General features: G+C 36.3%; 2 protein-coding genes across 6 annotated transcripts in view; both read left to right on the top strand.

Moving 5' to 3' along the window:
* The window catches only part of LOC134839784 (uncharacterized), a 28,863-nt gene extending 15,301 nt beyond the window's left edge, over window positions 1-13,562 (top strand). The window contains exons 7-13 of the mRNA XM_063855406.1: window positions 7,342-7,533; window positions 9,573-9,726; window positions 9,930-10,154; window positions 10,896-11,090; window positions 11,521-11,882; window positions 12,315-12,467; window positions 12,860-13,562. Coding sequence (XP_063711476.1) covers window positions 7,342-7,533; window positions 9,573-9,726; window positions 9,930-10,154; window positions 10,896-11,090; window positions 11,521-11,882; window positions 12,315-12,467; window positions 12,860-12,991 — 1,413 coding nt within the window. The 3' untranslated portion in view covers window positions 12,992-13,562. The remainder of the gene's footprint in view (window positions 1-7,341; window positions 7,534-9,572; window positions 9,727-9,929; window positions 10,155-10,895; window positions 11,091-11,520; window positions 11,883-12,314; window positions 12,468-12,859) is intronic.
* The window catches only part of LOC134840519 (AP-3 complex subunit delta-1-like), a 94,902-nt gene that overhangs the window by 50,750 nt on the left and 29,241 nt on the right, over window positions 1-14,911 (top strand). For all 5 annotated transcript variants that reach the window (XM_063856375.1, XM_063856372.1, XM_063856373.1 and 2 more), the window contains exons 2-5: window positions 13,684-13,787; window positions 14,300-14,395; window positions 14,558-14,638; window positions 14,795-14,875. In XM_063856375.1, the coding sequence (XP_063712445.1) occupies window positions 13,692-13,787; window positions 14,300-14,395; window positions 14,558-14,638; window positions 14,795-14,875 (354 nt within the window). In that variant the 5' untranslated portion in view covers window positions 13,684-13,691. The remainder of the gene's footprint in view (window positions 1-13,683; window positions 13,788-14,299; window positions 14,396-14,557; window positions 14,639-14,794; window positions 14,876-14,911) is intronic.

The raw sequence follows: 14,911 nt of genomic DNA, 5'->3' as shown, positions 1-14,911 counted from the left end.
AAAGAACCAAACAGATGGAACAGAACAGATGACCAATCAAAGTCGTCCTCTTTTTGAAATTAATTGAAGTTGTGGTTGATTTTGATCGAAACTGATTTTAGCCGCTGATTGATAGTCCCTATTCGAAGTTTTAAAATATGAGTTTGGGTTTGCATTCAATCAACAATGAAACAGAAAGCAGTCTAACAGCAACATCTATATTGAAAACAATGGTTGCGATGCAAATTACCATTTGAGATTAAAAAAATAATTTAGCAACTTAAGTATAAAATAACTTGAAAAGTTTAAATTATAAAATAGTTAGTTTTAGTAAGAGAAACGATTGGGGTTCGATTGTTAGATCCCTTTGTTTCAATTAATACCTAAAATTATAAGTTTCATTTAAATTATATAGATCATAGTCGATCTGATCCTGGAGTTAAAATGATAGTTATATAAACAGATAAATTAAAAAGAATGATTAAATAGACAAAGGTTAAGTTTTATGCACAGCTGTTCATCTTTTGTTAACTTTTACCAATAGGAGGGGATGTTTATTTTATCAAATTATTTGTTTTTATTTCTTACAATATTCGTTGAAAGGTAGAGGAGAGAAGGTGCAGAGAAGTTGATGTTCAATCGTTGCTGGGAAGGGTACACTGTCTAGTCTTCACTGTCAGTTTGGTATTGTCCGATGCTGGGGTGGTGGCAATTCGATTTCCTTTCGGTCCGTTAAATTTGACTTAATAAATTTCTTGACTTAAATTTGTTTAAGCTCTGAGTGACTCTATTTAATGTGAAAATTTACTTTAAGACAATTTAAGATTTATTATTAACATTTTAGCTGGCCGTTTCAGCGTAAGAAATTAGTCACTGAAAAATGCAGGCAGGATCAATCCGAAACAATTTGAGTTTGGATTTCCCTGCACCTGCTATTAGACTTCAGTCCTCTCCTTATCTCTTATCCTCCGCTTGATCAGGAGACTGACATTTGCATTTAATTTATTTTTTAATTTAAAAAAAATCAATATTTAGTTTAACTGGGGAAATAATATTTCCACCTGCTTTAATTACTTTAAACTTCAGTGCAGCGGGGAATTTATCTATTTTCAAAGTCAAAACAATAAAGACACTCCGCGTGACTGGCGTCGTGAATAAATACTCAGTTCCCTCGATCATGCGTTAAACTTTCTTAAAAATCTTTGCCTTTTTCCAAGGTTAATAAAACTGAAAGAATGAAAAAAAAATCCGTTCAGATTTCGAGAAGTTAAATATACTTGGATTTGACTTTAAAAGTTTTAAGTTAAGTTGTTCAGTTGAAATCTGAATCAAATGTTAAAAGGACATTCTTATTTTGAGGTGTGAACAAATTTAGAATAGAAAAGAGTCCGCTCGGATCTTATGTTAACAACTAAAACAATAGCCTTTTGTATTTGTGTAGCATTTCCAATTCTACATAGTTTTAAATTCATAAAAAAACATGGTAAATGGAGGAACCCATATCATAGGATTCCACGGATAGAAACACTTTGGTATAAGATGCCGAATATATTCCGAATTCCACGGTCCACGGATAGAAACACTTTGGTATAAGATGCCGAATGTCGAAATGACCCTCTTTACCCTGCCCAAATCTCAATTTGTCTCTGCCGATCGGCACTGGCTCGGGCAGTTCTTAACTGGGCTCTGCCGCTCAGCAGCAATCAGTTTCCACTATCGAGTTTGTTTCCGCTGCGGGGTTGCCTCTGCCGAGTTTCCGCTGCATTCTTTCTCTCTCTCTCTCTCTCTCTCTCTCTCTCTCTACCCAACACACCCCACCCACTTGCCCAACCCTCTCTACCCTGCCCTGCCATACACCCTCAAATACACATGGCGGCTCGACAATGTCTTCTACTATGCTCGAATAGGTTCGAATATTTAATAATTAGCAAAACACCATGTTTAAAGGCTTGACTCCGGAATCCTGTGGCGACCGATCACAATTTTGTTAAGCTGATTTTGTAATAGTTTCGCACTGTAATGATAATTCTGATGTGCAAGGTCATCAAAAGGCTCGTTAGGCCTAATCAGGCGATGCCTTAATTAAGCTTTACATTTTCTAAGAAGTACTAAGAAGTTTTCTTGATAACTTCTATCAGTTGTCCATACCCTACAAACTCCCCTCTTTTAGAAATAAAAAGATCTATCATTTCTTTATTATTTGTGATGTATAAATTGCGAAAATCATGGAAAAAAGTGTTTAATTGACTATCCTTAAAATAGCTGACTGTATCAGCAAAAGCTTTGAAAAACTGTTGAATGAAATTGAGTAGTTTTGTTATCCTTACACCTAATCTTTTCGGGCTTCTACCAGTGAAATTATTCGTTGGTGTGATTTTAAAAACTCATCTATGTTTCAATATCTGAATCTCCGAGTCCAAAATTGAGTTTTTTAGGAATTATGTTTTTAAACCCTTCCGTAAAAGCTTAACTAAAGTTTTGAATAACTCGTATATGTGCAATTGTTTCACTGAGCATATCTTGTAGGTTTCTTTAAAATGTGTGACTGACTGATTTCTCCGTTTTCTTAAATTTTCTTTGTCGCAAATAGTGAATTGTGGATGAATGAAGTTTTGTGACGCCTCATGAGTGTATATGAGATCTACAGTTTCCAGCGTAGGTTCCAGCTAAACTGATAGCTGAATCGGGGAAAGGATTGCCTCCGAAGAATTTTTTCAGTACTTATAAAGGACATGCTGTTTCTGTACACAATTATCTCGTTTAACCCAGATTTCTGATGATCGATTTTGTTCTGTTTGTAACAGGTGGTTCCTTATGATTCCTTTTGGATGCTTAATCTACTGTTGTTTCTTCCAGCAGCTGCGACTTTGCTAACAATTATTGCTTTTTCATCTTCTATGGTAAGGCTTGCCCTTTTCATGTTGGTGTTCCATTGTAGATTATATATAAAACGTAATGATTTTTAATATTTTTTCATAAAAAACGTTTGCTCTCCATTTTTGACTTCCTGCTCATACTTCTTTCTGTAGTTAAAAGAAACCCAAAATTTTGACTTGCAATTATTTTACAAAACAGCAAAACAATTGAAGGTTTAATAATGGTTCTCTTATTTGATTGAATTGTGTGTTGTATGAGAATTATTGAAGGTAAAATTGGCTGTCGAGTAGTGTAGTCTTAAAAATACCAGTAGCATCTTCAAAGAGAACTTGATTCAGGGACTGACCTAGGGTTTTTTCCTCTTCCTCTTTTTGAAATTAATTTAAGTTGTGGTTGATTTTGATCGAAACTGATTTTAGCCGCTGATTGATAGTCCCTATTCGAAGTTTTAAAATATGAGTTTGGGTTTGCATTCAATCAACAATGAAACAGAAAGCAGTCTAACAGCAACATCTATATTGAAAACAATGGTTGCGATGCAAATTACCATTTGAGATTAAAAAAATAATTTAGCAACTTAAGTATAAAATAACTTGAAAAGTTTAAATTATAAAATAGTTAGTTTTAGTAAGAGAAACGATTGGGGTTCGATTGTTAGATCCCTTTGTTTCAATTAATACCTAAAATTATAAGTTTCATTTAAATTATATAGATCATAGTCGATCTGATCCTGGAGTTAAAATGATAGTTATATAAACAGATAAATTAAAAAGAATGATTAAATAGACAAAGGTTAAGTTTTATGCACAGCTGTTCATCTTTTGTTAACTTTTACCAATAGGAGGGGATGTTTATATTATCAAATTATTTGTTTTTATTTCTTACAATATTCGTTGAAAGGTAGAGGAGAGAAGGTGCAGAGAAGTTGATGTTCAATCGTTGCTGGGAAGGGTACACTGTCTAGTCTTCACTGTCAGTTTGGTATTGTCCGATGCTGGGGTGGTGGCAATTCGATTTCCTTTCGGTCCGTTAAATTTGACTTAATAAATTTCTTGACTTAAATTTGTTTAAGCTCTGAGTGACTCTATTAAATGTGAAAATTTACTTTAAGACAATTTAAGATTTATTATTAACATTTTAGCTGGCCGTTTCAGCGTAAGAAATTAGTCACTGAAAAATGCAGGCAGGATCAATCCGAAACAATTTGAGTTTGGTTTTCCCTGCACCTGCTATTAGACTTCAGTCCTCTCCTTATCTCTTATCCTCCGCTTGATCAGGAGACTGACATTTGCATTTAATTTATTTTTTAATATAAAAAAATCAATATTTAGTTTAACTGGGGAAATAATATTTCCACCTGCTTTAATTACTTTAAACTTCAGTGCAGCGGGGAATTTATCTATTTTCAAAGTCAAAACAATAAAGACACTCCGCGTGACTGGCGTCGTGAATAAATACTCAGTTCCCTCGATCATGCGTTAAACTTTCTTAAAAATCTTTGCCTTCTTCCAAGGTTAATAAAACTGAAAGAATAAAAAAAAAATCCGTTCAGATTTCGAGAAGTTAAATATACTTGGATTTGACTTTAAAAGTTTTAAGTTAAGTTGTTCAGTTGAAATCTGAATCAAATGTTAAAAGGACATTCTTATTTTGAGGTGTGAACAAATTTAGAATAGAAAAGAGTCCGCTCGGATCTTATGTTAACAACTAAAACAATAGCCTTTTGTATTTGTGTAGCATTTCCAATTCTACATAGTTTTAAATTCATAAAAAAACATGGTAAATGGAGGAACCCATATCATAGGATTCCACGGATAGAAACACTTTGGTATAAGATGCCGAATATATTCCGAATTCCACGGTCCACGGATAGAAACACTTTGGTATAAGATGCCGAATGTCGAAATGACCCTCTTTACCCTGCCCAAATCTCAATTTGTCTCTGCCGATCGGCACTGGCTCGGGCAGTTCTTAACTGGGCTCTGCCGCTCAGCAGCAATCAGTTTCCACTATCGAGTTTGTTTCCGCTGCGGAGTTGCCTCTGCCGAGTTTCCGCTGCATTCTTTCTCTCTCTCTCTCTCTCTCTCTCTCTACCCAACACACCCCACCCACTTGCCCAACCCTCTCTACCCTGCCCTGCCATACACCCTCAAATACACATGGCGGCTCGACAATGTCTTCTACTATGCTCGAATAGGTTCGAATATTTAATAATTAGCAAAACACCATGTTTAAAGGCTTGACTCCGCAATCCTGTGGCGACCGATCACAATTTTGTTAAGCTGATTTTGTAATAGTTTCGCACTGTAATGATAATTCTGATATGCAAGGTCATCAAAAGGCTCGTTAGGCCTAATCAGGCGATGCCTTAATTAAGCTTTACAATTTCTAAGAAGTACTAAGAAGTTTTCTTGATAACTTCTATCAGTTGTCCATACCCTACAAACTCCCCTCTTTTAGAAATAAAAAGATCTATCATTTCTTTATTATTTGTGATGTATAAATTGCGAAAATCATGGAAAAAAGTGTTTAATTGACTATCCTTAAAATAGCTGACTGTATCAGCAAAAGCTTTAAAAAACTGTTGAATGAAATTGAGTAGTTTTGTTATCCTTACACCTAATCTTTTCGGGCTTCTACCAGTGAAATTATTCGTTGGTGTGATTTTTTTAAAAACTCATCTATGTTTCAATATCTGAATCTCCGAGTCCAAAATTGAGTTTTTTAGGAATTATGTTTTTAAACCCTTCCGTAAAAGCTTAACTAAAGTTTTGAATAACTCGTATATGTGCAATTGTTTCACTGAGCATATCTTGTAGGTTTCTTTAAAATGTGTGACTGACTGATTTCTCCGTTTTCTTAAATTTCCTGTCGCAAATAGTGAATTGTGGATGAATGAAGTTTTGTGACGCCTCATGAGTGTATATGAGATCTACAGTTTCCAGCGTAGGTTCCAGCTAAACCGATAGCTGAATCGGGGAAAGGATTGCCTCCGAAGAATTTTTTCAGTACTTATAAAGGACATGCTGTTTCTGTACACAATTATCTCGTTTAACCCAGATTTCTGATGATCGATTTTGTTCTGTTTGTAACAGGTGGTTCCTTATGATTCCTTTTGGATGCTTAATCTACTGGTGTTTCTTCCAGCAGCTGCGACTTTGCTAACAATTATTGCTTTTTCATCTTCTATGGTAAGGCTTGCCCTTTTCATGTTGGTGTTCCATTGTAGATTATATATAAAACGTAATGATTTTAAATATTTTTTCATAAAAAACGTTTGCTCTCCATTTTTGACTTCCTGCTCATAATTCTTTCTGTAGTTAAAAGAAACCCAAAATTTTGACTTGCAATTATTTTACAAAACAGCAAAACAATTGAAGGTTTAATAATGGTTCTCTTATTTGATTGAATTGTGTGTTGTATGAGGATTTATTGAAAGGAAAAATTGGCTGTCGAGTAGTGTAGTCTTAAAAATACCATTAGCATCTTTAAAGAGTACTTGATTCAGGGACTGACCAGGGTTTTTTCGAGGGGGATTTTAATCAACCTTTTTTTCTCGAGGGGGGATTTTCATCAACCTTTTTTCTCAAGGGGTATTTCGAGGGGATCAACCTTTTTTAGGTCGACCAAATTGATCTTTTGAGCAATTCCAAATCACTATGCAAATGTTTGAAAAATCAGGCCAGCAGGCTTTATAGGGACTTTTTGGTAACGTTTCCCTGCTCAAAGTTAATGTCTTGGCGTCTCAAAATGGATGTCTTAAAATGGAAGCACAGGGAGGTTGACCGTTTGGTTGGTCAGAGGGTCAAATCCCTGAAAGGGAAGAAGCGTCTCCTCCCTTCTGGCTTGATTTCAAACAAATTATTTGAAAAATAATTAATTTTCTAATTTGGGGAATATACATTCGGGACAGATAGTTTAATTATGAGTTTTATTTGTATTTATTCTTGTTGAAATAACTGTATATTTTGGTTTTGAAATAAAACTGCTCGAAAATTTTATAAAATTCATTGTTTCTATATTGATGGCAATCTGAAATAATATGAAGGAATCTTAAAAGAGATATCCTGCATGTGTTATAACTGTTTTTGAAAACAGGGATGCTTTGCGGTGTAATAATTTTTGAATTTGCTTGAGAGTAGGCAGAATCATTGGACAAGCAAGCTCATTTTCAAATGAAAGTTGTCAAAGTGACCATTTTCTGTTTTGATGAAAGTGAATTTCAGATAAGTTGGACTCCTTTAATTGCCATCAAAGCAAACGCATAGCAAACTTCGACTTCTATACAGGAAGAGAAAAGCAAAATATCTTAGAGGATCGGGCAGCTAAACATTTACCTCAACTTCTTTTATGAGACTAAAGTTCTACATTTGGTTTGCAGAAGCCTAACACTTTTGGCCAACCTTTTATAACTGCATGGAAATGGTTGTGAGGTGTAAAGAACATCTTCAGAATTAGACGGAAGAGATCAATACAATTGAGTAGTCGACAATGACTAGTGGAAATGGCGTGAACACTGGAGGTACTGTTGGGGGAACGACAGCAGCGACCCGGCAGTCGGCAACTGGTGGAACAGTGGGAGCGGTGGCGCCTACTCCGGACGACTTCAAAGCTGCTTTAGAATTACATCATTATAATTTGAAACAGGGCCAAGTGGAAAGAGATAAACGACTGAAGGTGCGTTGTCTTTCATCCGATTTGTTCGAATATCAGCAGAGTTATATTCAGTATTGACATCATCTTAGCAACAGCAGCCTCCAGTTTTTAATGCTGGCACCTTTGCTCTTTTTTTTATGAGTTTTTACTATTGCGATTAGCAAGGGTATTGCAACCAGGCACCAGGTTTTTTTTAAGCGTGAACATTTTTGCTCACAGGACCCATCTGGATGTCATCTCTTGGTGGTACCTTGGTATATAGTTAATTCAATGTTCTTAATTTCTTCGAGTTACTCAGCTTATAAGCCTGGAGGTAAAAAATACGCGTGGGACGGCAAAGGTCGTGGTTTCGAATCTGACCTGGACATGTTTCTGTATCTGTATCAAATAAAATTGTCGGCCTATTATTTGTCTGCTGATGCTTTGTTGCCGCATCTTAGACTTTTTTTGTGCTGTATACAATTTTCATTGTACTTGTTTTAAGTGTTTTAATTTAGTCCTGCAATTTGTGATTTTACCAACCTTGATTTCAATTTTCCTTTTCGGTTCAAAAACCTAATTCGACTTAAAATAGTTTGGCCTATTTTTTATCGGCTTACTGACCTATTTTCGGTTCGTTTCAAGGGAAACACTCTTTATATGGTACGTTCCGTTTTTTATGCCCCCGTTTCTGCTCAATGCAGTGTCATCCGTGGGGAGGGAGATGTTATCCCATTCGCCATAGCCAGTCCCACTTTGAGGGGGAGGATGACACTGGGATCTCTCCAACAGTGACCGAAGTGGGATTCGAACGCACGAACTTCGTATTGAGAGACGTGTGCCCGACTCCACTGGGCCAAGGCAGCTCTTGCTAAAAGTTTAAGAAAATTATATAGTTGAAACTATTTCATGACAAAGTTTTTTTTTTGGTTCTACTCAAGTTTTGTCGAATCATACCGCTCGATATTTGTTATCGAGTTTTCAAAACAAAAACGCGGTCGATTGTATTTCTGGGCATATTTTCTGCAAGAAGTTTTTTTAGTTGTGAACTTTAATTTTTTTTCTTTTCTTAGAAAGCCGATGAACTTTGCTGAGACTATTATATCGGTCGTGCTCTAATTGCTCAAATTTTTCACAGAACTGCATTTTTATATATTACTTCTAGATATATATGCACTATTGAAGCTCAATTCAATTTCAACTGCTAAAAGTCAGGTTAATTGCGCTCTTCCATTGCGAAGTTGTAAAGTTCAAGAAAAACGTGATTGACTTCGAGTTTCAAAAATGGAATTTAGTTTTCAGATTTTGTAGAGCAGACTAAAATTTTTACATATTAATCTAGTTTTCTCCATTTTAGTTATTTTAATCAAAAAATTGTTCTTAAAATTCACAGAGCTGTCAAGCCATCTATCTTTATATTGAAAATCTGAAGTTGATGTTTTTTTAAACAAGCCAGTTTCTTTTTTTCTGTTTCCTTGCGTTATTGACTCCTTTCCAACTGTTTGTTGGACTTAGTGGCTTTCCTTTTCTCTGCTAGTTGCTATGCTATTTTTAAGTGGTATTGAAAGTAGTGCGAAGCTCCGCTTTGCCTCTGTGTACAATTAGTAAAAATTATAGAATTACTTTTATAACCCTTGCGATAAGCAAGGGTATTGAAATCGGCTACAAGAGTTTTTTCCGTTGATAACATTGTTCTCAGGCTCGGATCTCCGATTTCAAGTTGCGTATCAATCTCATATTGGGTAAATTTGAGGTAAATTAGTTTTTTTTTAAGTTATGAGTTTTCTGCAAGTTCTTTTTTGTGGAAATTGATTGGAGTTATTGTATCCCGAATCCTTCTTATGTTGTAGGTAATTGATTTTTTTAACAATCGAAAAATTTCTGCATTTATTAGCTTTCGATTTTTTAAACAACTTATTTAAGTTCTGTGTAGAATAACTTTTTGAAAATTTGTGCATATGTTTTTTAGTCACGAACTTTTTGAGAGAACCTCTAAGTGGTGTAGTCGAGATGTCGCGACTTTTTATTATCTTTGGATAGAAAAACTGGGGCGTGACTTATCAAGTGTTCTGTGTTTTCAGGCTCTGGAAGACGAGATGGTTGGCGCTGGATTGAGTGAGGAGGAGAAGGATGACAGGCGGAAGGATCACTACAAGAAGGAGAGCAACTATCTCCGAATCAAGCGCCAGAGACTCGCCTACTCCGACTTTGAGACACTCAAAATTATAGGAAAAGGTACAGTTGCAAAAAAGCTAGAATTCTGCAATGCAAATGAATCATGGATAGAGTTCTCCGTTGATATGAATTATACGGAAATGTTGGTCAAAAATCAAAAATTTGTATCACTAATGAGGATAAATAAAGTACACTGCTTGCAATAACAGTAATACTAATGAAAAAGAATGAACATACATTGCTTGAACAGTGCCATATTGTAGGTGCGTTTGGCGAAGTGCGTCTAGTACAGAAGAGAGACACTGGCCACACTTATGCCATGAAGATCCTGAGGAAGAACGAGACTCTGAGAAGAGCCCAGATTGGCCATGTGAGGGCGGAGAGAGATGTGTTGGTGGAGGCGGTGGACCAGGATTGGGTTGTGAAGTTGAGCTTCGCATTCCAGGATCCGTACAATCTCTACTTCGTCATGGAGTTCCTTCCTGGAGGCAAGTTCGAGTCTATAATGTCGTTTACGACTGCAAATCAAAACGATTTTAAGTGTCAATGAACGTAGTGAAGAGACTTATTTTGGTTGTGTTGGGCTTTTGTTTTTTTTTTGGTAAAAAGTTCAAGCTCAAATATGAGTTTGTTTTGATTTTTAATTTTATTTTATGTTCAGTTCTATTCTAATTAGGAAATCGCAAATGACGCAAAAAATCCTGAATGATTTTGAGTTTTGGAAGTGGATTTCAATTTTCAGGATTCCCAGAGAAGTAAAAAATTATCAGCGAAATTATCTAATGACCCATATTTTTCTAATTGTGTTAGTTTTGTCAAAGAGTTGTCAGATTTTTCAAAATCAAAGAGCTTTAAGGTCATATTTTTTTCTTGAAAAATTTTCAAAAAAAATTAGTAGTTGAGTTTGTTAAGACTTGCCCAATGTCTGTCGGCTGTTTTTTTTTCGTTTCGAATTTTTACATGCACACTTAGGCCTGAATTTTTTTTAAGGTGGTTTTAAATAATGATTCATAATCGGCGATTGATTCACATCTCCTCCTGTCTCAGTACTCCTCCTGTCTCAGCCTTTTGAACGCTAAAGAGTCTGCAATTTATGTTTTACTATTTTTCTCGTCTGTTGATGCGAATTACGATTTCGGCTCATTGTAGGACAATATATTCATATTTCGTTAAATGTTTGGAATTTGATAATTAACAGATGGCAATTTTTTATTTTGTCTGCCCGTTAGGTGATATGATGACTCACTTGATGAAGAAGGACGTGTTGTCCGAGTACGAAACGCAGTTTTACATAGCAGAGACGGCACTGGCCATCAACTACATCCACACGAAGCTTAGATGCATCCACAGAGACATCAAGCCAGATAACCTATTACTGGACGCCAAAGGACACATCAAACTGACCGACTTCGGACTATCCACAGGTAGGTTAAAAAATCCACTTAGTTAGAAATTGAAAGGATGCCAGTGTTAGCAGACAGAAATTAGCAGAAACTGTGCCTCAATCGTCTATTTTCTGAGTCTTATTTTTCGGGGTTTATATTCGTCTTCGCTTGCCTGTTTAGACCTTCTTTTATCGCGTTTTGCTCCTGGAAAGTGCTTCCGTTCCAGAACTTATATGCATTAGTTCATGATTTTGCGTATAATTGAACAAAGACAGCTGGTTGCAGTGTAAGTAGCACTGAATACAAAATACAAAAACTATTTAAAAAAGTCCAATCCGCTGCTGAACATCGAATCAACAAGTACTCAAAGCAACTCAGATATGCTTCTTATGAGAGAACATCTCATACATTCATTGGGAAGCTGTTATAATTTAGCGGTAGCATGATTGATATAGATTGATGCTTTCAGGTCACCGCAAAACACATCGCACAGATTTCTACAAAGACCTCAGTCAAGTAGAAGCACACCACTTCGTGCCTGCATCGTCGGCAGGGGATTCCAAACGAACAGCTGAGAAGTGGAAATCGTCCCGACGGAAGGCGGCCTACAGCACAGTCGGGACTCCCGACTACATAGCACCAGAAGTGTTCACGCATCAGGGATATGGCTACTCATGTGACTGGTGGTCTCTAGGTGTTATCATGTACGAGATGCTGATTGGCTGGGCTCCCTTTTCAGTACCAGATGGAGGCAACGAGAGAGAGGTGGCTAGGAGAATCATAGACTGGAAACATTTTCTCTCCTTTCCAGTCGACAGACCAATCTCAAAAGTGAGAAACTTGTTTCTTGCTGTATTATGTATAAAGAAACGAAAATACTTGATAAGTTTTGCGTTTTTAGTGAAAATATGGTGACGTCAAACATGCTTTGGTTTTAAAATTAATCGAAAGACCGTAAGCTACCTTGAGTTCCAAGTTTAATTGAATGTGAGGCAATAATTTCTAATGACCCGATAGTTTCATAAGCGGTTATAATTGTAAGATGTGTGGTCCGAAGTTGAAGTTGCGCCTCCCCTGCCGAAATAATGAGTTATGTGTTTTTACTGCTTGATATTTTAGCAACAGTTTTTAATGACTTCATTTATCACCTCCACGGCTTTTATACTGTAGCGGTCTGATTGAAATTGTGTTTGGGTTAGATGACACGGGTTCAACTGATTCGGAGTAGAAAAGAGTAAGAAATGAGTGCGATTGTATGTGTAGGAAGCTAAAGACCTGGTGAAGAAGCTGTTGTGTGAGAGTGAGAAGCGACTGGGCAGTCAGAAGGAGGTGGATGACCTAAGAGGCCACAGCTTCTTCGGCAGACACTTTGACTGGGACAACATACGCGAGAGACCAGCCCCATTCGTCATACAGGTACAGCAACACTCAGCTAATAGATGTCAAATTAGATGTTACTATTCATTTCTACAATAAACTTAAGTTTCGATGAAAATAGTTCTTCACATTTACAAGTATAACTTTCATTGCATAATATGACCATGCATTCACCCTGAAGAAATCGATAAAAATTGATCTGTGTGGATTAGTTACTAAAAATTGCAAGCTTGATTGTGGCTGAACTTGACAGCAGTTGAAAGCATATTCTCGAAACAAATACATTTTGTACTGCAGTTTCTACTTTTGAAATCAGTCTATATATTTAATATTACCATATAACAAGAATGAAGGAGACACTGGAGTTAATCCTTGGGATCTCGAATATATTTACGATGTGAAAAAAAACCTAAAAGCATGACCATGTTTAGGTTAATGCTATTGACGACACTCGATACTTTGATGAGTTTGAGAGCAGCGACCTTGTGTTCCCCGACTCCGTGCCGGAGACTGGCAACTGCTTCCAGAACTTTACCTACAAACGGTTCGATGGAATCCTGTAGTCAGCACATGACATGAGAATTTTGTTCAGGCAATTTCTCTTGAAGTCGATTTGTCTCATTGCGAAACTTTAATCTCTTGGACTGGACTACAATTGGGCTTCCTATTCTATTTTTGATCTCGACCAAAAACAACTGCTTTCAAAAAACAATCACAATGTTAAATGCAATCGGATCAACCAAGCAATTTTTTCTAAATCCTTGTGAGAGCTCCAAGTTCCACCCCCTGAAAACGATACTTTCAGTTCTAAAGCCAATTCTTCTAATTTTGAACCATTGAGCTGGACCCTATCAAATTGATCATGCAATTTGGTGAGGTATGGTGTTATAGGGTTGATCCTTTTTTGGTCGCTCATTAAAACAATAGTTTAAACCGTGGAAGAATATTAGCTCCCAGTTAAAGTAGCCTTGCACTTTTTCTTCAATAATTCTATTTGATTGAGTTTCGCTGCTCTTATTCTGTCAGCGATTAATGAACTGATTCTGAACTTGCCCAATGACGTGTAATACATTCAATTGGAATCATATAGCCTTTACTTATTCTAATTTATTACAATTCAAATGTCAAAAATCACCGTTTTGTTTAGTTCTAAATTGTACTTGGAATACGCTGTTGTTTGAGACCCAAAGAGGTCCAAAAGTCTGTATCATATATTGCGTTGTGTGGCATGTGTGTATAAATCTTGCGTTTTTTCAGACAGTCATGGCCCTTCGTAAAGTGAAGGGAGCAGTGGAGAGAGTGTTCGACAAGAACCTGAATGACCTCGTCAGGGGCATCAGGGCACACAAGGACGACGAGGTCTGTACATTTTAGTTCTTTACTCCAGTTACTCGCTCAACTCATTTCAATTGGCTCAGTACACAATATATGGTGGATGGGTTTCTTTAATTTTCCGAAAAAGCATGAATGTTGCTTTAATGAGTCGGGTTCATTTTTTTTTCAAAATAGAGGAAATTATCTTGGTTCTCTCTTTTTGCAACCTTGCTTTTATATTTGAGCTTTGCAATTCTGATATTTAAAAAAATCTTTTAAAAAGGCTTAGAAGGATCTTGCCAGATTTTGAAATGTTAAAAAATCGGGTCTGATATGATTTTAATTTCAAAGGAATTCAAGGCATGATGAAGTTTCAAAAAAAACAATGCATCTTATAAGCATCACTGTTGCGCTTAAACTTTAGTTAGCAACGAGGAAATACTGCGAGTTATTGAACTTCAATTATTGCATTTATTTACGTGCGATACTTCACTATGTCGACTTTTTATTATGTCTAGAGACTTTAGTATGGCGACTATTTATGATCTTTACCTTAGGCGAAGTTCATCGCAACCTGCATTGATGAGATCAAGCTGGAACTGAGACAGGAGTCTATGGATGTGAAAGCCAATGCAGTCATCAAACTAGTCTATGTCAGTTGAATAGTTTTTTTTAATACATGATAGTAGTTATGCAACCTCACTGATAGCACTTTTGCGCCAAAATTAAACATCAGCTAGAATTAGTAACAGTAGAAAATTAAAGGAGAGTAATCAAAATATGCGTGATTTCATCGGAGGAGTGTTTTGCTTCAGCTACAAATGCTGGGCTACGACATCAGTTGGGCCTGTTTCAATATGGTAGAGGTCACGAGCAGTCCAAAGTTCACCTTCAAGGTCAGAAAAGAAATTTAAAAAACTACATGGTCTTATTATTTTAAAATTATCCGAATCAGTATTAAAGGTAATGGTAATGAACTAACATGTTTAGTCAATTGTTACCATGATTAAAACGTGCCTTCTGTAAATTTCAAAATTTTATCGTATTTTCAGAGAACGGGATATCTGGCTGCCTCTCAGGCGTTCCGTGAAGACACTGACGTCATAATGCTCATGACTAATCTCATCAAAAAGGTCAGCTGGAAATTTCTTTTATTTAGATTAGCTACT

Source organism: Symsagittifera roscoffensis, chromosome 2 (assembly GCF_963678635.1).
Source record: "Symsagittifera roscoffensis chromosome 2, txSymRosc1.1, whole genome shotgun sequence".
Lineage (NCBI taxonomy): Eukaryota > Metazoa > Xenacoelomorpha > Acoela > Convolutidae > Symsagittifera > Symsagittifera roscoffensis.
The sequence above is the reverse complement of the archived record's forward strand: the minus strand, read 5'-3'. Positions and strand labels throughout refer to the sequence as shown.